The 22343-nt window shown below is 46.0% G+C and overlaps 1 protein-coding gene across 3 annotated transcripts in view; it reads left to right on the top strand.

The window, feature by feature from the left end:
- Window positions 1-22343, top strand: part of GRAMD2B (GRAM domain containing 2B) — a 99349-nt gene that overhangs the window by 27411 nt on the left and 49595 nt on the right. The window contains exon 1 of one of the 3 annotated variants that reach the window (XM_038769687.1): window positions 3068-3245. The exons of the other annotated variants lie outside the window; for them this stretch is intronic. Coding sequence (XP_038625615.1) covers window positions 3163-3245 — 83 coding nt within the window. The 5' untranslated portion in view covers window positions 3068-3162. Of the gene's footprint in view, window positions 1-3067; window positions 3246-22343 lie in introns of those variants that run through there. 3 annotated transcript variants of the gene reach the window in all.

Raw genomic sequence — 22343 nt, 5'->3', positions numbered from 1 at the left:
TGGGCAAGTCACTTAACTTCTCTGTGCCTCAGTTACCGCATGTAAAATGGGGATTATTATTATTATTATTATTATTAATAATAATAATAATAACAATGACATTTAAGTGCTTACTATGTGCAAAGCACTGTTCTAAGTGCTGGGCTGTGAGTCCTATGTGGAACATGGACTGTGTCCAACCTGATTATCTTGTATCTACCCCAATGTTTACTACAATGCTTGCCACTAAGTGCTTAACAAGTATCATTTTAACAAAATCAAACAAAAACTCATAATTGACTTGAAGGTTCTTAACCACCTGGCTCCACTTTATCTATCTGCTTTCTTCACCTGCTATTCTCCAACTCTCTCTCTCCATTCCTTCCAAGCCAGCCTTATAGCCATACCTCACACTCAACTGTCCCACCTCTGTCCCTTTACTCAAACTATTTCTCCAGCTCAAAACTCCCTCCAGGTCAATCAGTCAATCAGTTAATCAATGGCTTTTATTAAGCACTTACTGTGTGCAGAGCTCTATTCTAAGCGCTTGAGAAAGTACAATACAACGAAGTGGGTGGACATGATCCCTGCCTACAAGGAGCTCACAGTGTACAGTCTCCCCATACCAGAAAGGCCACAACTCTACCCACATTTGAAGCCCTCCTAAAATCCCATCTCCACCAACAAGATTTCTCCAATTAATGTCTTACATGGCATCCTGAGAACTATCATCCCTTCAGCCAGCTCTAGCATTTATGAACTTATTCTCATTCATGGGCCTGGGAGTCAGAGGACCTGGGTTCTAATCCGGCTCTGCCACTGGCCTTCCTTGTGACCTTGGGCAAATCACTTAACTTCTCTGTGCTTCAGTTCCCTTATCTGCAAAATGAGGATTCGATACCTGTTTTCCCTCCCGTGAACCCCAAGTAGGGCCTGATTATTGTGTATCTACTCCAGTGCTTAGAATAGTGTAATTCTGTCCTTCCGAAGCACCTAGCACACTGCACTGCACCAAGTGGGTGGTCAATAAATACTACTACTACTACTACTACTACTACTACTACTACAGCTACTGTTGGGTTCTGTGCACTATTCTGAGTGTCTATTATACACAGAGCACTGTATTGAGAGGGTCAGAGGCAGGAGAGCCCAGTTAGAATGGGTTAGCTTGGGAGGAGTGAAGAGTCTGAACTGAGGTGGAGCAGAAGAGCAGTCAATCAATCAATCAATGGTATTTATTGAGTGTTTTCTGTGTGCAGAGCACCGTACTAAATATTGGGAGACTGCATTACCATAGGCAATAAGAACAAAGCACGATGGAGGCAACTGGTGGAAAGTTTTGAAGCTGGCTGCTAGTTTTCTTTCCTTTGGCAAGAGGAATTGGAGAACCATCGGTTTTTCATTTCTCCCTCATGAAAGGGAATTTTTAAATGGTCTTTGTTAAATGCTTATTATGCACCAGGCACTGTTCTAAGTACTGGGGTAGATCCAGGTTAATCAGGTTAGACACAGTCCCTGCCCCACATGGGGCTCACAGTCTTAACCCCCATTTTCCAGATGAGGTAGCTGAGGCCCAGAGAAGTGAAGTGACTTGCCCAAGGTCACACAGCAGACAAGTGGTGGAGCTGGGATTAGAATCCAGGTCCTTCTGACTCTCGGGCCCATGCTCTACCATGCTGCTGCCAGAAACTGAAATGTTCCAGCAAACATCCTAGATCTTTCCTATCCTGAATCCCAACGAGAGAAGAGGAAAGCTATTTGCAGCCTCACGTCTACTTCGCTGAGTTGCCATTCGCCGAGTTGCCATTCGCCATGCTTTCCCCCATGACGACTTCTCTTTTTGGATCACAAAGCAAGCCTCCTGCAGGGGTAATAAATGTGTGCCTTTGTGTGCAAATGTTTGTCCCTGTCCCTGTAGAAGAGGTATGCATCTAGACTGTGAGCTCGTCGTGGGCAGGGAGTGTATCTATTTACTGTCGTAGGGTACATCCCCAAGTGCTCAGTACAGTGTTCTGCACACAGTCTGCACTCAATAAATACGATGGCACGAATGAATGAACGAACATATGGAAAGCGTGTTTGTACGTATTTTCCCATGCTCCTACAGAACGGGTATGCATGTGGACGGACAGAGCGTGTATGAAGTGTGGATTTCTCACCTCTAATAATGATGGCATTTGTTAAGCACTTACTATGTGCAAAGCACTGTTCTAAGCGCTGGAGGGGATACAAGGTGATCAGGTTGTCCCACCTGGGGCTCACAGTCTTAATCCCCATTTTACAGATGAGGTAACTGAGGCCCAGAGAAGTGAAGTGACTTGCCCAGTCACACAGCTGACAATTGGCGGAGCCGGGATTTGAACCCATGACCTCTGACTCCCAAACCCGGGCTCTTTCCACTAAGCCGCGCTGCTTCTCTAGACCGCGAGCTCGTCGTGAGCAGGGACTGTCTCTATTTCTGCACTGTAACTTAAACAGGGCTCGGCACACAGTAAGCGCTGAACAAATGCCATCGTTATCACTATTACTTTTCCAAGCGCTCAGTCCAGTGCTCTGCACAAGGTAAGCCCTTCATAAAAACGATCGATGGACTGATGGTAGCCCACGCAGCGGGGGGTTAGGGTGCCTGTCTCCGGAGAGAGTGGGGGCTCACGAGGATTGCTAGCGGGGGGGGCCCCCCGTGAAGTCGGGGGAAGGGTGGGCAGGCGGCGGGGCCCCCTAGTTGGCGGGTGCAAGTGCCCCTCTCGAGCCTTCTCCCGGCCGTTGGGGGGGTCGGGGGCGGAGTCGGGGGCGGAGCCAAGGTGACGTTCCCCAGGGCCTTCCCTTTCCCGCTCGGACTTCCCGGCTCGGCTCCGCTCCGCCGGCAGTGCCAGTCGGTGCTGCTCGTTTGGGACTGTGCCGGCCCGACCGAAACAAAGAGCCGGGCTCCGTCTCCTCCTCTTCCTCCTTTTCCTCCTCCTTCTCTTCTTCTTCCTCCTCCTCCTTCTCTTCTTCCTCCTCCTCCTCCTCCTCGGAGTTGGCTCAGGCTCTTCGTTGGCGTCGGTGTCCGAGGCCGGGACGACGGCGGCGGCGGCGGCGGCAGTTTCTCTGGGGGCGGGACGGAGCGGGGACACCACGGAGGGGGACAGTCCGGAGGGGGACAGCCCGGAGCCGGCCGCCCTCAGAGCCCCCGAGGCAGCCCCGATGACCGATCCGCCGCCGGACGCGGAGGATTTCAAACCGGCGCGACCCCTCAGCAAAAGGGAGAGCAAAGCCGGCCTGTGCCCGTGAGTAGAGTCCCCGCGGGCCGGGGCGGGGACGGACTTGGCGCGACCCCGGCCCTTTCGGTCCCGCTGCCCCCCTTGCAAGCCCTTCAGGATGAGCCTTGGCAGGCGGGACAAGGCACTTGTGGAACTGGGCCCGGCTCTCAGTCACATGAGAGCCAAAAGTGGGAATCGTTTTTGTTCTTTGGACTAACTTTAAGGGAGAACTTTCTTCTGGCACCCCCTCTCTCTCTCACTCTGTTTTCCAACCTCTGGAGCCTGCCCAAACTAAACAGGGAACAATCCGAGCCGCGGAAACCTTGCTTTCAGTGGCCCCGTCTCTCTTAGTTTCAGGTGCGATCTCTTCAGGGACCACCCTGACCCTCACTTAACACTGATCTGTTTTTCTGTTCTTCTGGGGGGCGGTTACTTTCTCCCGCCCACCCTCGCCCCTCGAATTAAACCCCTAAGAATAAGGAAGGTAAATAGCAATAGGTTTTGCAATGTTTTCCATGTGTTCCTCGGCCGGATGTACTCATCGTGGCCCTTTTGAAAATTGGTATTGTACATCGAGGCAGCAGTGATCAATCCGAAAAGAGATCCAGACCGACATACTTTAAATATTTGAGTATTATGCACATACGAGATTGCCTTTAATTGCTACTTAACCTGTCGCCGAAAGAAGTTAAGAACTGAGTTATATTGATCAAAAAAGGAGCATTTGGGACAACAAAATGAACTGTTGAGCCTCTTGGCTGTTGTGATGTCCTGCAGGTATGTGAATGTTCATCTCATGTACATACATGAACTAAGTCGTTATGCTTTTGGAGTGCGGGAATAACTCCAGAAGCGCAACTGCTTCTTTCATTCATTTCTCTGTAGCATCCTGGTTTGTTTTAAAAGCAATGACAAATTCCGCTTTCAGTTCACACGAAATTCAGAATATCAGAATACCCGTGTTTTTATTGTACTTAACACCCTGTACACTTAACATTTAGATTTCATGAAATGATGCGCAGGCATTTCAGACTCTAGATCAGTTTGCTGAAGAAGAAACAACAATTAATATTTTTCAATTCACTGGTTGGATCCAGCTGCTGTGGAATATGTTGTAAATAAAGATTGAGGGCAGAGAGCTGTTGGTTCGGTTTTGCTTTTCGCTAACCACCTAACATTATGTGGCCTTGATTGACAGGCTTTAGGGTTGTTTTAAAGGACTCTTATGTCTTTAACCACCCTTCTTAACAGAAATATTCCCTTATTTGCCTTGGGCTGTCCATCTGGCATCATCTTAAGGTTCTCACTACACTGACATTGATTACAAAAGTGAGGGAAGTTTTGCATTGTTTTCTCTCTGTAGAGAAAGAGGAAGAAACATCAAACCAACAGTCTCGCAAAATGAAGGAATCTCTCAAGCATAACTCCGTGTTACCAAATTAGACAAAGGTCTAGAAAAAAAAATACACGAAACTGTTGTTCAGGACATCCAAACTTTTTTAAAAAAATCTATCTAAATATTTAGATGTATTTTAGGGGAAATTAGGCTTCTAATTTAATGTTCAACATGTAGCTGTGAAGATGCTCTAGACGAAAAAGTCAACCCTATTCTCACTGAATATGAAGCATCCCATAGCCCAGCGTTTTTTGTTAAATCTACTTCATCACTGAGCCATCTCCATTTATAGGAGGTTTGTCTGTGGGACTGACTTAATAGCCTTTTCCTTTGAAAAGATCTATAAACCCTTCATTTTGAGCTCCTGATAGCAACTCAGAATTCTGTTGATATTTCCACATCTCAGCTATTGTGATACTGCCCAGCCCCATTTTATTTTTCCCAATGGAATAGTTTCCTCAGTCTCTCTAAACTATAGAGAAGCAGCATGGCCTAGTGGATGGAGCACAGGCCTGGGAGTCAGAAGGACCTGGGTTCTAATTCTGGCTCTGCCACTTGTCTGCTGCATGACCTTGGGCAAATCACTTCACTTCTCTGGGCCTCAGTTACCTCATCTGGAAAATGGGGATTAGGATTGTGAGCTCCACCTGGGACAGGGACTGTGTCCAACCTGATTAGCTTGTATCCCCAGCACTTAGTATAGTACCTGGCACATAGTAAGTGCTTAACAAATACCAGCGTTATTAACAAATACCATCATTTTGACCTCAATTTCTACCGATAGATGTTGAGGGATTCCATTATTCCAGAATGTCTATTCCATCTCTGATAGAGGTGTCCTGTCACAAATGCTAAAATGGCTTATTTAGGACTCTCTGGAAATATGAATGCAGAGGTTTGTATTCCCCTCCATGTCATTGTGGTTCTATTCCGGATCTCTCACCTTATAGGAAGCTGAAACCATAATTTGGTCTTGTCAGTTATATTGTGTTTACCCCAACATTTAGTACTTCAGCACTCTTTTAAGTGTTTGGCACATAGTGAGCACTTAAGTGCCATTACTAAATAGTTCTCATATGATTGCATGTCTTAGTGTAGTCTAGTGGTCTAGTCGTGGGCCTGAAAGTCAGAAGATCTGGAACCTAGTACTAGCTCTGCCATTCGACTGCTCTGGGACCTTGGGCAAGTAACTGAACTCTAGGTTTCAGTTTCCTCCTACATAAAATAGGGAAAATAATTTCTTCCATAAGGATGTTGTGAGGACAAAATGAGATAAGTAATATGAATGTGGAAAAAATAAGGGCTGTGCCGTTTCAAGGTATTACAGCCCCTTCTATAGTGCAGGGGCTACGTTCCTGAGGGAATGGGTCTACCAAGCGCTTAGTCCAGTGCACTGCACACAGTAAGCACTCAATAGATTGGAGAAGATGTTCCCAAAAACTTGTGTTCTGATCCTCATGCCTTGACTGATGTCAAGGGCATATGCGCAAACCTGTTTTCTTCCAATACCACATCATGACGTATCCAGACAGACTCATGCTGTGGGAAGAACATTCCCAAATTTCTCAACAGTGTTCTGTCCAAAAAGTGTAATGAAAATGTCTTGTAGAATAATGAACTGTATTATGAGAGTAGGTGATGCTGTCCTATAGATAAGTCTAGTTTTTATTTTTCTTTTGTAATTTCCATCACTTGCATTAATATTTTTGAGATTCTTGAATGCATCACTCACTTACTTGAGGTCTTTGGCTTTTTGTGTTTTGGGAGAGAGAGGGGCCGTATCTATTCACACAACCAACCTTTGTATTCAAAGATGATGTCGTTGACTGATTGTAGTAGTATTTATTGAAAGTCCACTTGGTGCAGTGGTCCAGAATTAAGAAATGACACTTTTCCTGCCATAATGAGGTTACACTCTAATGAGGTAGACAGGCACAAACATATTTACAGAGTAGTCAAAATCATTGAATGCATAATGGGATAGCCATATTTACAAGAGTGCTGAGGGTGGGTCTAATTAAATTTCTAAGTACTATAGATGGCCGATGGGCTTATATGACTTATTGGATAGAACACGGGCCTGCAAGTCAGAAGGACCTGGGTTCTAATTCCGGCTCTGCCACGTGTCTGCTGTGTGACTTTGGGGAAGTCACTTCGCTTCTCTGGGCCTCAGTTACCTTATCTGTAAAATGGGGATTAAGACTGTGAGCCCTATTTGGGACAGGGACTGTGTCCAACACGATTTGCTTTTATTCACTCCAGCGCTTAGTATAGTGCCTTGCACATAGTAAATGCTTAACAAATACCACAATTATTATTATTAGGAATTAATTGAGGTAAGCTTGTTGGAGGAGGTGGGATTTTAGGAGGGCTTTGAATATGTGGTGAGCTGTGGTCTGTTGGATTTCGAAAGGGAGTTCCAAGCCAAGGGAACAACATGAGTGAGGGGACAGAAGTGGGAAAGTCAAGAGCAAGATACAGCTGGAAGGTTAGCGTCGGAGGAAGCAGCATGGACTAGAGGGAAGCAATGTGGCCTAGTCGATTAAGCACAGGTCAGGGAGCCAGATGACCTGAGCATGGGCCTGGGAGCTAGAGGACATGGGGTCTAATCCCAACTCTGCCACTCCTCTGCTGTGTGACCTTGGGCAAGTCACTTAACTTCTCTGTTCCTCAGTTTCATCAAATGAAAAATGGGGATTCAAAACCTGTTCTCTCTCCTATTTAGACTGTGAACCCCATGTGGGGCAGGGACTGTATCTGGCTTGATTAACTTGTATCTAAGTTCTTAGAACAGCGCTTAACACATAGTAAGAGCTTAACAAATACCATTACAAATGAGAAAGCGAGAGCAAGCAAACAGGTGGGGGACAGTGGGTGAAAAGAGCAGAGAGGTATAGTAGAAGGCCTTGATCGTGAGGAGTACTAGAAACATTTTTTATGGTATTTAAGTGCTTTCTATGTGTCAATCACTGTTCTAAACACTGGGGTAAATAAAAGTTAATCAGACCAGATACAGCCTCTGTCCCATATGGAAGGAGAATAGTTATTGAATCCCCATTTTGCAGATGAGGAAATTGAGACACGGAGAAGTTAAGTGACTTGCCCAGGGTCACACAGCAGGCAAGTGGAGAAGCTGGGATTAGAACCCAAGTCATCTGGCTCCTGGGCATGTGTCTTATCTACTATGCCACGTTGCAGTAAAGAGCTTACTGTGGGCAGAACAATCAACTGAGCTCTGGGAAGGAATATACAGGTATGAGAAGATTTTGTTTGAAGCGGAGAAGTACAGGAAGGCAGTGGAGGGTTTTGAAGAGAGGAGCTATGTGGGTTGAGCAAATGCTTCACGAAAATGATCTTTGCAGCAATGCATAGTATAAATTGGAGCAGGGAAAAGACTAGTGGCAAGGAGATCAGCGAAAAGGCTGATGCAGTAGCCTTACTGTGATATGACTAGAACTTGCACTTGAATGGTAGCTGTTTGGGTGGAGAGGAAGGGGTGGATCCGGGAAGTGCGATGTAAGAACCCTAGGGATTTGGCAGTAGATTGAACATGAGACTTGAAAGTCAGTCGGTTGTTCAGGATAACACTGAGATTGTGGGCTTCTGGGACAGGGAGGGCGGAGGTGTTATTGACTGAGGTAGGAAAGATGAATAGTTTGGTTTTAGATATTTCAAATTTAGGGTTTCAGCCAGCTATCCGAGAGGAGATGTCCCAGAGGGGGGGAAAGAAAGAGAGATGCAAGATTACAGGTTAGATTAAGAGGTCAGGATTAAAGAGGTAGACTTGGGAGTCATTTGCTTAGGGGGGGTAGCTGAAGCCATAGGAGTGGATGAGCACCCCAAGAAAATGAGGGTAGAGCAAGAAGAGTAGGGGACCCAGAATAGAATATTGGAAGATGCACAGTATGAATAGAGCTGCACAAAAAATCTCGGCTTCTCCTAAATTTTACTCTGAAAAGTGTCCCCCCATTAATGAATTGGATTTCCAATAATCATTTCTGTTTTAATTGTTTGATAAAAGCCACCAGCATTGAGCCCATAGAGGCCCCCAATTTCCTATTCCAAGCGTTTTTCAGACTAGAATATATAAATTTCTTACATATTGTAAGGTCCTTGTGGGCAGGGAGTGCTTAGTACAGTGCCCTGCACACAGTAAGCGCTCAATAAATACCACTGATTGGTTGATAAATTCAGCTCAGAATATGGAGCTCAGTTTGTCCCCTACAAAGTTATACGTGTGTATTAAATTCTACATTAGTAACCTGATGTAACCACCACACCATTATGTTCTTTCTAGCTATAACTTCTTCTGGACTTGGTAATCCAGGTATGAGAAGGCAGCGCCAACAGCTCTTTGTGGTGTCCATCTGATTTATGAAAATTATCACGGGGTAACCAGAAACTCTTTGAAACGTTAACCTGTTGATAGTAAATTGTTTATACTTCAGATTAGAGCAGAATCTTTTGTAATTACGAAGATACCTGGGTGACTTGTTATCTTTCAACTCCTTCCTTTAGGTTTGGTATGATGATCTGTTAATACAATACTTTGTTATTTTTCAACACCTAATATTTCATTTTTTTCTCTGTCCATCTTTGAGCTGCTCTACCCTACTTTACAATACACTAGAATGGTTCTAAAGTCCTTCTGAACCCCAAACTCCTTTGAAGTAATTTATATACCTAAGGAAAGGTGGATTATGTCAGTAATCAATCAGTTGTATTTATTGAGCACTTACTGTGTGCAGAGCACTGAACTAAGCACTTGGAAGAGTACAAGAATTGGCAGACACATTCCCTGCCCACAATGAGCTTACAGTCTAGAGGGGAAGACAGACATAAATATAAATAAATTAAATTATGGATATCTACATAAGTGCTATGAGGCTGAGGTTGGGGGTGAATAAAAGGTGCAAGGGCGACAGAGAAGCATGTGGGAGAGGAGGAAATGAGGAGTTAGTCAGGGAAGGCCTCTTGGAGATGTGCTTTTAATATGACTCTGAAGGTGGGGCCAGTGATCATCTGCCGGATGTGAAGAGGGAGGGAGTTCCAGGCCAGAAGCAGAATGTGGGCAATAGGTCGGCGGTGAGATAGATGAGATCAAGGTACACAGAGCAGGTTGGCATTAGAGGATCAAAATGTGCGGGCTGGGTTGAAGTAGGAAATCAGCAAGGTAAGGGAGGAGGGGGCAAGGTGATTGAGTAGAGCGGGAAATACTGTAAGCATTCTTTTAAGATAAATACTTGATGACTACAGAGCATTTATTATTGTTGCATGCGGCTACTGCCCCTGCGGGATCATGACTAGCAGAGTTGAGAGAGGATGAGTGACGCAAACCACTCTCATGGATAATCAATTCCCTCTGGTAGCTTGGCGGTCCCAAAGTCTCAGTACCGAGGCTCGCCCGTCATTTGACATGAGACTCCGTCATTAACATTTCAAACTACTTCAGTTTTGATCTGCGGTTGGTGTTGCTAAGATCCTACTTGATGTTTCCTTCAAGCCCCAGTTTAGCCAGTTTATTTGGGGGTTAAACCACTTAGTACATACATATCGCTGCCTTTCGGTTTCAAAGGTGACGATGTGGCGGTGTGTGTGTGGGGGTTTGTTTTATGTTTTTGATTTTTTAATCGGTTGGGAAGGGCTGATAAGATCAGTGCATGACTGACATTTTTTGCATCTTATGCTGGTAAGGGATGGCCCCTTCCTGCCATATCACATCTGTTACCCACAGTGCCTGATGCTGTTTTTGTTTCTCTCTCTTAGTATCACGATCTTCCAAAAGACTCTTCTGAGTGTCACACAATTTCCAGTTGCTATCATCTGCCAGGTTTGTGGTTTTCCTGAGCAACTACTGAGTGTGACATACTGTACAAAATAGTTGGGAAACTGCAGCAGAAGCACCAGGCCAGTTCCCTGCCCTCAAGGAGTTGTCACTTTAAAAGGGGAGATGGGCATTCCAAATTTTTACAAATTGTGGTCTATCATACTGCTTTCATCTCTGTCCACAGCTGTAACCTATCATTTGAGATTTTGCTTCATCATATCTTTTTAAACAGCTCCTTCTTCTGTATCTTCCCCCTAGTTAACAATATAGAAGATTTTTGGTTTCCTACTGTTGCATTTCTCTCACACAGCCCATCTGGTGAAGGTGAGACGTGACCTGCATTGCTTCAATGTTAGTGAGCTGACTGAGTTTCAGGACTTCATTGTTTATGTCCTGTCTTGCTATTTGGTATTGAGAAGGTCATATAGGTAATAATAATAATGGCCTTTATTAAGCACTTACTGTGTGCAAAGCACTGTTCTAAGCACTGGAGAGGTTACAGAGTGATCAGGTTGTCCCACAGGGGGCTCACAGTCTTCACCCCCATTTTACAGATGAGGTAACTGAGGCCCAGAGAAGTTAAGTGACTTGCCCAAAGTCACACAGCTGACAAATGGCGGAGCCAGGATTTGAACCCATGACCTCCGACTCCAAAGCCTGTGCTCTTTCCACTGAGCCACGCTGCTTCTCTAGTAGGTAGTGTTGACATCCCTTTAAAAACTGTGAGCCCCATGTGGGACAGGGACTGCGTCTGACTTGATTTGCTCACCAACCAGATCCTGTCTGGGAGAACCAATTGGAGGTGGGAGAGGTGGAATGTAAACCAATGTTTTGGAAAAATTCTAACAGAGGTAGCCCAGAAACCTTCCATTTGTCATGGGAGTCATAGATTAGCAAACCTATTATGTTCCTAATGAAACAAAGGTGTTTTAATTTCTTCCTTCAGGTACATAAAATATGTTCCCACTGAGCGTATTTTTCTGAATAGAAAGTAAGTTTTCCTCAAAAGTGTAAGTTTAACAATTTTTAACTGAGTAAGTTAAAGCAGTCAGGCAAAATGTAATACCAGAAAGGCTTTCAGTGAGTTTAAACGCAGGGCTGTAGACAACATTCTTGGGATCAACTGGTGTCCCAAGAGAGATTCTCATATTAGTGGGTGATTTGCATTTTTCTTTTTAAAGGTTCCTTCCCTACCTAAGTTCACCTCAAATGGTCAGGGTCACGCACCTCCCCCTGTGCTGATAACCCTGAATAACTTCTCCGCTGATGGATAAATTCCTGGGCAAACTTCAACAACAAATACAATCTTTCCCCTTCCCCCCCTACCCGCTTTCCCTCTGTTAGGTCAGTCTCAAAGGGTAAGAGGGTCAAAGTGCTGCCTTGTAGCATTCCAGTGTTATAGGCGTATCATGTCTCTCCTCCCCCTTTGCTTTCAATACGTGGTATTTATTGAACATTTACGGTCCACAGAGCATTGTACTAAGCACTTGAGAGAGTAGAATAAATAGTCACCCCTGTCTTCAAGGAGAGTACTATCTAGCAGGGGAGAGAGAGAGCTAGTTTATTGATGTTCTTTGTTTCTGAGTACTAAGCCTTTGAAGTGATAAATTTGATCAATGAAATAGACTAAAGAAAACTATTTAAATAGGAGGAAACCATAAGTCTCCCCCCAAGAATTTCTAAAACTGTACACGAACATTGCTCCAGCAACAGTTTTTCACGTAATGGCAAACTTTTTTTCCCCCTGCTGTTGTGTTCAGACACAACTATTCCTAATATATCATGCATTTCTTCTTGAATTTGATTTGGGTGATCGCATATGCTCTGCTTAGGAACCAGGAAGGGAAAAGAATAAGAACATAAGACCATAAGCAATGCTATTGCCAGCCCGATATTCGGTCTCCAACAGTAGTGATAGGGTGCTTGGAAAAAGAGTGTAATACCCTTCTCGATATCCCTCCCCACAAATGTATAAAGTCATTCCCTGGCTTCTCTCTCCTTCCTTTTTCACCTCCAAGTCGGATCACGGGTAGATGCTCTCCTCAATTTAGTAATCGCAGAGGTCTCTTATGTCATGTAAATCCCAGAAGTGCACTCAATCAGTTGTATTTATTGAGTGCTTACTGTGTGCAGAGCACTGTACTAAGCGCTTGGGAAGTACAAGTTGGCAACATATAGAGACAGTCCCTACCCAACAGTGGGCTCACAGTCCAAAAGGGGGAGACAGAGAACAAAACCAAACATACTAACAAAATAAAATAAATAGAATAGATATGTACAAGTAAAATAAATAGAGTAATAAATATGTACAAACATATATACATATATACAGGTGCTGTGGGGAAGGGAAGGAGCTAAGATGGGGGGATGGAGGGCGTACGAAGGGGAGAGGAAGGAGGGGGCTCAGTCTGGGAAGGCCTCCTGGAGGAGGTGAGCTCTCAGTAGGGCCTTGAAGGGAGGAAGAGAGCTAGCTTGGCAGATGTGCAGAGGGAGGGCATTCCAGGCCCGGGGGATGACGTGGGCCGGGGGTCGATGGCGGGACAGGCGAGAACGAGGCACGGTGAGGAGATTAGCGGCAGAGGAGCGGAGGGTGCGGGCTGGGCTGTAGAAGGAGAGAAGGGAGGTGAGGTAGGAGGGGGCGAGGTGATGGAGAGCCTTGAAGCCGAGAGTGAGGAGTTTCTGCCTGATGCGCAGATTGATTGGTAGCCACTGGAGATTTTCGTGTGGGCTCTAACTGGCCCCTCTTATTTTCAGCCATGGAAAAGTAATGGGACCTCACGAACAATTAGGAATCATTATAGGAACTTTCTGGAATTTCAGAATAGTGGCTATTGCACTAGACCAAGTTAGTGCTAATATTGATTCATCGCTTTCAAGCCAACTTTAACCAGATCTAATAATCTCTCTGAGCTTTTGTTTCCTCAGGTGTCATCTACCTTATAGCGATAAAAGGATCAGTGAGTTACTACAACCTAGGCAAATCAGTATGAGCTCTTCAAAAGAGAAACGTTTTTTGATTTACCATCAGTGGTATTTATTGAATGCTTCCCATGTGCAGGGCACTGTAGTAAGCGCTTGGGAGAGCACAGTCAAGAGTTGGTAGACATGTTCCCTACCCACATGAGCTTAGTCTAGAGATGAACTTAATCTAATTATTCCCGTAAAGCCACTTTGGTAAGATTATTCTATTTTTGTTTCTTTTAATGTAAACATAGGCTTTTTATGATTGTTCCTTGACTCCTTTCAGTATCATTCTTTGCCTTCCACCCTCCACCTTCTTCAAATTCTAAAGCAATTACATTTATTGAACATAATAATAATAATAATAATGGCATTTATTAAGTGCTTACTATGTGCAAAGCACTGTTCTAAGCACTGGGGAGGTTACAAGGTGATCAGGTTGTCACACGGGGCTCACAGTCTTAATCCCCATTTTACAGATGAGGTAACTGAGGCCCAGAGAAGTTAAGTGACTTGCCCAAAGTCACACAGCTGACAATTGGCAGAACTGGGATTTGAACCCATGACCTCTGACTCCAAAGCCCGTGCTCTTTCCACTGAGCCATGCTGTGCAGAGCACTGCACTTAGCAATTAGGAGAGTATACTAGAATTAGTAGACATGATCCCAGCCCTCAAGGAGCTTAAAATCTAGCTGGGATAGACACAAAAGTAAAGTACCATTAGGAAGAAGTTTTAGAGGATAAAGATATGAAAATATGTGTTAAGGGAGAGGGAATAGTGAGTGCTGAAATGCGTAGGTGGTGTGGAAATCCCAAAATGGCAGTTGGGGAGGGGAGGAGGGTGATATAAAGTGGGGAGATTAGAAATTAAACAGAAAGGACCTCCTGGAGGAGATAGGATTGGAGAAGGTTTTTGAAGATGGGGAGAACAGGGGTCTGTCCAACGTGAAGTGGGAGGGATTCCCAGGCAGGCGAAAGGGCATGAGTAAGAGGTTTATGGTGAGAGTGATTGGTAATGAGGTTCAGTCAATAGGATATCTTGGGAGGAATGAAGTGTGCCAGCTGGAGTGTAGTGGGAAAAGGAAGTGCGTAAGTGGGAGGTGGGGCATGATGATTAAGTGCCTTAATAATAATTATTGTGGTATTTAAGCACATACTATGTGCCAAGCCCTACACTAGGCATGGGGGAAGATACAGGATAATTAGGCCTGACACAGTCCCTGTCCCACATGGGGCTCACAGCCTAAGCAAGATGGAGAACAGGTTTTGAATCCCCATTTTACAGATGAGGAAACTGAGGTCCGGAGAAGCTAAGTGACTTGCCCAATGTCACACGCCAGGCAAGTTGAGAAGCAGCATGGCTTAGTGGAAAGAGTACAGGCCTGGGAGTCAGAGGACTTGGGTTCTAAGCCCAGCCCTACCACTTCAATCAATCAATCGTATTTATTGAGCGCTTACTGTGTGCAGAGCACTGTACTAAGCACTTGGGAAGTACAAGTTGGCAACATAACACACTTGTCTTCTCTGTGACTTTGGGCAAGTCAATTAATTATTCTGTGCCTCAGTTATGTCATCCGTACAGTGGGGCATAAGACTGTGAGCCCCAGGTGGGACATGAACCTGATTATCTTTGATCTATCCCAGCGATTAGTACAGTGCCTGGCACATAATAAGCACTTAACAAATGCCATTAAAAAAAACAATGGAGGTGCCTCAAGCTGAAAATGTCTAAAATGGAATTTCTTATAACCCTCCCCACCCCGCTAAAAACTCTCCTCCACTTAACTTTTCCACAGTTGATAGTGCCACTTATCCGTCCCATCTCTGAAGCCCACAGCCTTGACTCCAACCTCTCTTTCAACTCCCACGCTGTCATTAAATCTTGTTTGTTTTTTCTGCACAGCATTTCCAGGAAGTATCCCTTCCTACTCATCCAAATGGCCACCGCCAGGTCCAACCACTTATATCCCAGCTTGACTATTGCAACAGCCTCCTCACAGGTTTCCTCGCCTCCAGTTTCTCCCCTCTCCAATCCTTATTAGACTTTACTACTCAGATCATCTTCCTACAGTGTCATTCTGCACATATCTCTCCACTCCTTGGAAACCTCCAGTGATCAACCATTCTTCTCTGCGCCAATAAGAAGCTCTTGACCATTGGCTTTAAGACAATCAGCTTTCTCCCACCTACTTTTTTTAAAAATGGTATTTATTAAGCACTTAGTACGTGCTGGGTACTGTTCTAAGAACTGGTCTGTATACAAGCTGATCAAGTTGCACATAGTCTATGTCCCACATGGGGCTCCCAGTCTTTGTCCCCATTTTACAGATGAGGTAACTGAGGCACAGAGAAGCTAAGTGACTCCCCCAAGGTCACACAGCAGACGAGCGGCTGAGCTGAGATCGGAAGGACCTGGGTTTTGTGCTGTATCCATTAGGCCACACTGCTTCTCTTGTCCACTTTCTTCTCCCTTATATCCCAACTCAAACTCTTCATTCCTCTGAGACTAACCTACTCACTGTGTACCTTGGACTCATCTCTCCTGTCTCCGACCTTCCTCTCACCTGGAATTTCCTCCCCCTTCATATCTGCCAGGCCACAGCTCTTCCCATCTTCTCCAAAAGGCCTTTCCTAATTCATTTTTCTTCTCCCTAGGTCATAACCACCCCCACTACCACCACACACACACACACACACCTCAACACCACTTCTGCCCCAATTATGCATTTATGCACTCACACCTCCCCTGGTTCGGTTCCAGCACAGGTTGGCGGATTTTGTCAGCCGAGCAAAACCCTTTGAGTCAATCACATAAAACAGCACTTTATAAAACCTCCCAAACATCTCTCTGCAAACTTTAAATTTCAAAGTCCTCCGACCTTTGGGGTAGGGAGCGGCACCGGGGAAGAGGGAGGCGGGACTTTCCATGAAGCTTGGGAGGGAGGAACCCAGGCTGACAACAGGCACATAAGGGTGATCCTTGCCACGGTGGTCGGCTCCAGAGGGCCTCCAGTCTGGGCCACCGCAGCCAGTGATCTCCCAGCTCCTCGGGGGAGGGCTCATGCTGCCTGAGGTCTGTCTCCCCACTCATCAGCCAGGAGCATGGAAAGCCCTGTGGGAGTGGGGAGGGAACTGGAGCTCCCGGAGAGCTGATGATGGTACTGACCCTGCCTATGCTGCCGGACTGTGTGGGTAAAGGGAAATGCATGTGCACGCTTGGGGTGGGGTGGATGCTTTTCCCTCCCCTCAAAGCAGGGAAGCAATCAGTCAATCAATCGTATTTATTGAGCGCTTACTGTGTGCAGAGCACTGTACTAAGCGCTTGGGAAGTGCAAGTTGGCAACATATAGAGACAGTCCCTACCCAACAGTGGGCTCACAGTCTACAAGAAGCAGCTGTATACTAGCTCCTCAGAAGCTGGCACAGAGCCTTTTCGGTTTGCACCATTTTTCTGCTTTGAGGAGAGGAAAAAGGAGCCCCTCACGCCCGTACATCTCCCTTCACACACACAGCCTAGCGACCGTGGCATTGGCAGCTACCAGTGGGGGGCCGGGGGGTGGCAGGCACCAGGCCATCATCAGATTGCATCATATGACTGGAGGGGGAATCGGCATTACGTTGAACCATACTTCAACCCCCTTGCCTCGGGATGGGTAGAATTGATAGAATGTCCAGGCAAGTTCGTAAGACAACTAGATGCCTTTTATGCAAATTGCACCCCTGTCGTGGGCTTCCTAGTATTTTTTTATACATAACATGTATGTCCTACTGTTTAAGCACTTACTCATCTACACATCCATAGGGGACCTAATTTATCTTGTATCTGCCTCAGCAGTTAGTACAATGCTTGGCATGTAGTAAGTGCTTCAGAAATACTATGATCATTAATCAATCGATCATATCTATTGAGCACTTACTATATGCAGAGCACCAAACTCGGCACTTAAGAGAATACAACAGAATTAGCAGACTCATTCCCTGCCCATACTAGCTAAGTCTAGAGGGGGAGACAGACATTAATATGAATAAAGAAGTAATTTATAATCATTTATGGGAAGCAGCGTGGCTCAGTGGAAAGAGCCCGGGCTTTGGAGTCAGAGTTCATGGGTTCAAATCCCAGCTCTGCCAATTGTCAGCTGTGTGACTTTGGGCAAGTCGCTTCACTTCTCTGGGCCTCAGTTACCTCATCTGTAAAATGGGGATTAAGACTGTGAGCCCCCTGTGGGACAACCTGATCACCTTGTAACCTCCCCAGTGCTTAGAACAGTGCTTTGCACATAGTAAGCGCTTAATAAATGCCATCATCATTATCATCATTTGAAGATATGTACATAAGGGCTGTGGGGCTGGGGCGTATATCAAGTGTCCAAAGGTCACAGATTGAAGTGCGCAGATGATGCAGAAGGGAGAGCGAGCTGGGGATAAGAAAGAGGGCTTAATTGGGGAAGGCCTCTTCTAGGAGATGTGACCTTAGTAAGGCTTTGAAGGTGGAGAGAGTGGCGGTCTGGCATATATGGATGGGGAGGGAGTTCCAGGCTAGGGGGAGGACGTGGGAAAGGGGTCAGTGGTGAGATAGACAGGATCAGGGCACAGTGAGCTAGCGGGCACTAGAGGAGCAAAGCGCATGAGCTGGGCTGTAGTAGGAGATTAGCGAGGTGAGGTAGGAGAGGGAGAGCTGATTGAGTGCTTTTAAGCTGATGGTAAGGAGTTTGTTTGATGCGAGGTGGATGGGCAGCCATTGGAGATTCTTGAGGCGTGGGGAGACATGAACTGAATGTCTTAAGATAGGATTTCACATCAGTTACATCATTTTCAAAAGCTCTTTTCAAATGTGGTCCACATACAGATGTGTACTTGTATTGACAGCCCATCCCCAAGAATGAGTTTTGGCATGCCTGTTTTGACGGTGTGTTAAAGTTTAACACTAAAGCCAAGCTAAACAGATTCATTTCTAAGCTGAACTGTAGTAATAGTAGTAGTAGTACTAATAGTAATAATAATCATAATAATAATGATAGCATTTATTAAGCACTTACTGTGTGCAAAGCACTGTTCTAATCGCTGAGGAGGTTACAAGGTGATCAGGTTGTCCCACGGGGGGCTCACAGTCTTCATCCCCATTTTACAGATGAGGGAACTGAGGCCCAGAGAATTGAAGTGACTTGCCCAAAGTCACACAGCTGGCAATTGGCAGAGCCGGGATTTTAACCCATGACCTCTGACTCCAAAGCCCGTGCTCTTTCCACTGAGCCATGCTGCTTCTCTATAGTAATGGTTGGCTTAATTGCATTGATGATCAGATTACTGCTCTCAACTCTACCCTTTCTACTCAGCTAGACTCACTCGCTCCCCTTTCCCTTCGCCGCTCTCGTACCACTAACCCACAGCCCTGGATCACTGCCACTGTCCGCCTCCTTCGCTCTTATGCTCGAGCTGTCGAAAGCTGCTGGCGAAAGTCTAAACACCATGCCAACCTCGTTCATTTCAAGTTTATCCTTTCCTGCCTTAACTCAGCCCTCTCCTCTGTCAGACAAAACTATTTCTCCTCCCTTATTGACACCCATGCCCATCATCCCCGTAAGCTCTTCCGTACATTCAACTCCCTTCTCAGGCCCCCGGTTCCTCCCCCTCCTCCTTCCCTCACCCGCAATGATCTGGCCTACTACTTCATTAATAAAATTAAATCCATCAGGTCTGACCTCCCCAAAGTCACTCCCCCAACTTCTCCAACCCCCCGGCTCTCAACACTCTCCGCTACTCTCCCATCCTTCCCAGCAGTATCCTCAGAGGAGCTCTCCTCCCCCCTCTCAAGTGCTACTCCGGCCACCTGTGCTTCTGACCCCATTCCCTCTCATCTCATGAAATCTCTCGCTCCGTCCCTTCTCCCCTCCTTAACTTCCATCTTCAACCGCTCACTCTCCACTGGTTCCTTCCCCTCTGCCTTCAAACATGCCCATGTCTCTCCCATCCTAAAAAACCCCTCTCTTGACCCCACCTCACCTTCTAGTTATCACCCCATCTCCCTCCTACCATTCCTTTCTAAACTCCTTGAACTAGTCATCTACACGCGCTGCTCCGAATTCCTCAACACCAACTCTCTCCTCGACCCCCTCCAGTCTGGCTTCCGTCCCCTACGTTCCACGGAAACTACCCTCTCAAAGGTCACCAATGACCTCCTGCTTGCTAAATCCAACGGCTCATACTCTATCCTAATCCTCCTCGACCTCTCAGCTGCCTTTGACACTGTGGACCACCCCCTTCTCTTCAACACGCTATCCAACCTTGGCTTCACAGACTCCGTCCTCTCCTGGTTTTCCTCTTATCTCTCCGGTCGTTCATTCTCAGTCTCTTTTGCAGGCTTCTCCTCCCCCTCCCATCCCCTTGCTGTGGGGGTTCCTCAAGGTTCAGTTCTTGGTCCCCTTCTGTTCTCGATCTACGCTCACTCCCTTGGTGACCTCATTCGCTCCCACGGCTTCAAGTATCATCTCTACGCTGATGACACCCAAATCTACATCTCTGCTCCTGCTCTCTCCCCCTTCCTCCAGGCTCGCATCTCCTCCTGCCTTCAGGAAATCTCCATCTGGATATCTGCCTGCCACCTAAAACTCAACATGTCCAAGACTGAACTCCTTGTCTTCCCTCCCAAACCCTGCCCTCTCCCTAACTTTCCCATCACTGTTGACCGCACTACCATCCTCCCGTCTCACAAGCCCGCAACCTTGGTGTCATCCTCGACTCTGCTCTCTCGTTCATCCCTCACATCCAAGCCATCACCAAAACCTGCCAGTCTCAGCTCCGCAACATTGCCAAGATCCGCCCTTTTCTCTCCATCCAAACCGCTACCCTGCTCGTTCAAGCTCTCATCCTATCCCGTCTGGACTACTGTATCAGCTGCCTCTCCGATCTCCCATCCTCTTGTCTCTCCCCACTTCAATCCATACTTCATGCCGCTGTCCGGATTGTCTTTGTCCAGAAACGCTCTGGGCATGTTACTCCCCTCCTCAAAAATCTCCAGTGGCTACCAATCAACCTACGCATCAGGCAGAAACTCCTCACCCTTGGCTTCAAGGCTGTCCATCACCTCGCCCCCTCCTACCTCACCTCCCTTCTCTCCTTCTACAGCCCAGCCCGCACCCTCCGCTCCTCTGCCGCTAATCTCCTCACCGTGCCTCGTTCTCGCCTGTCCCGCCGTCGACCCCCGGCCCACGTCATCCCCCTGGCCTGGAATGGCCTCCCTCTGCCCATCCGCCAAGCTAGCTCTCTTCCTCCCTTCAAGGCCCTACTGAGAGCCCACCTCCTCCAGGTGACCTTCCCAGACTGAGCTCCCTCCTTCCTCTCCCCCTCCTCCCCCTCTCCTTCCCCCCCGCCTTACCTCCTTCCCTTCCCCACAGCACCTGTATATATGTATATATGTTTGTACGTATTTATTGCTCTATTTCTTTTACTTGTACATATCTATTCTATTTATTTTATTTTGTTAATATGTTTTGTTTTGTTCTCTGTCTCCCCCTTCTAGACTGTGAGCCCACTGTTGGGTAGGGACCATCTCTATATGTTGCCAACTTGTACTTCCCAAGCGCTTAGTACAGTGTGCTGCACACAGTAAGCGCTCAATAAATACAATTTATTGATTGATTGATTTACTGAGTGCCCCCTGGGTGCACTGCACTAGGAACTTAGAAAGTACAAAATGATGAAGTGAAGCATTCCCTGTCCACGAGGAGTGGTGTGCACTCTAAAATACAGTGTCATGGACTGAGTGGTCACTCAAGCATTCGTTGATTAATGTGCATGAGGATGATTTATCCCATCTTGTTCTGTATATTTTCAGGGAAGATTTCCTGCTAATAATGCTCACTTGTTCTAAAAAGAAATATAAAATCATCATAATAATATTAATGGTATTTGTTAAGCACTTTCTAAGTGCCAAGCATTGTTCTAAACACTGGGGTAGATACAAGGTAATTGGGTTGGGCAGCTGATTGGACATTGACTCTGCTTAAATGATCCCCACCGGTCACTCACTGAGCAATTTCAATTACATTCCCAAAGAAAATAACCTAAGTTTGGTCTAAGAAGATTTGACTGTAGCATTTACTAGTTCTTGTTCATGCTCAGTGTCCCCTCCCCCCTCTCAAATAAAAATCCTTTTCATATGCAGTTTGAGAGGGCTCTTTCAGTGAGGCTTTGCTAAGAGGATAACAGTAAATGACACATTTTTGCCTTGTTGGTATTGCCTAGAAAAGCTAATAATGGAAGGTTAACACACAAAACTTGCCCCACAGACCTCAGGTAATGATCTGAAGAGGCTCGTTTTCCTAGATAGGAAAGCCAAATCCCTTTATTAAGATTCTCAGTTTTGATAAGCATCTAGTGAGTGAAGATGCTACTCCCAGAACCTGTCTGTTGCCCTATTTCTGGGAAGCCAGTTATTAGAGCTTCTCATTAAACATGACCTGTTTGGGGAGGAGTTCAAAAGGCAGGTTTGCATGTGCTAACTCTTTTGGCTTCACTTTATGGAAGATTCTCCCATTAGTAAAGTGTCTTTGCCTTTGTGACCTTTTAATTGTGAGACAATAGAACCAAAACCAAGGAAGCAAAGTTTTGACTCCTCCTAAAGTCAATGAGGTTTATGGCGAGAAGGTCTTCCTCAGTTTAGTTCTTCCTTTGTTAGGTCCATTTTGTGTGGTACCCTGTACTGGGAGCTGGGAAGAGAGGCAGAGACAGAAGAGTTGATCCCTGCCCTGGAGGGGATGACAGTCTGATGGGGGAGATGGGAGAAACACAACTTCATCAACAGCTGGCAGTGCCAGTAAGGGAGGCTGTTGCCATCGAAACTTCCCAGCATATCATTTCCTAGTTTAGCATGGTATATTCTTGAAAACAGACAAGATCTGGAGGGTTCAGTAAGATTGATACAGTCCTGAACTTCATCTCCATC

This window comes from Tachyglossus aculeatus, chromosome X4 (genome assembly GCF_015852505.1).
Source record: "Tachyglossus aculeatus isolate mTacAcu1 chromosome X4, mTacAcu1.pri, whole genome shotgun sequence".
Taxonomy (NCBI): Eukaryota; Metazoa; Chordata; class Mammalia; order Monotremata; family Tachyglossidae; genus Tachyglossus; species Tachyglossus aculeatus.
Note: the sequence above shows the minus strand (reverse complement) of the source record. Positions and strands in the feature narration are given on the sequence as shown.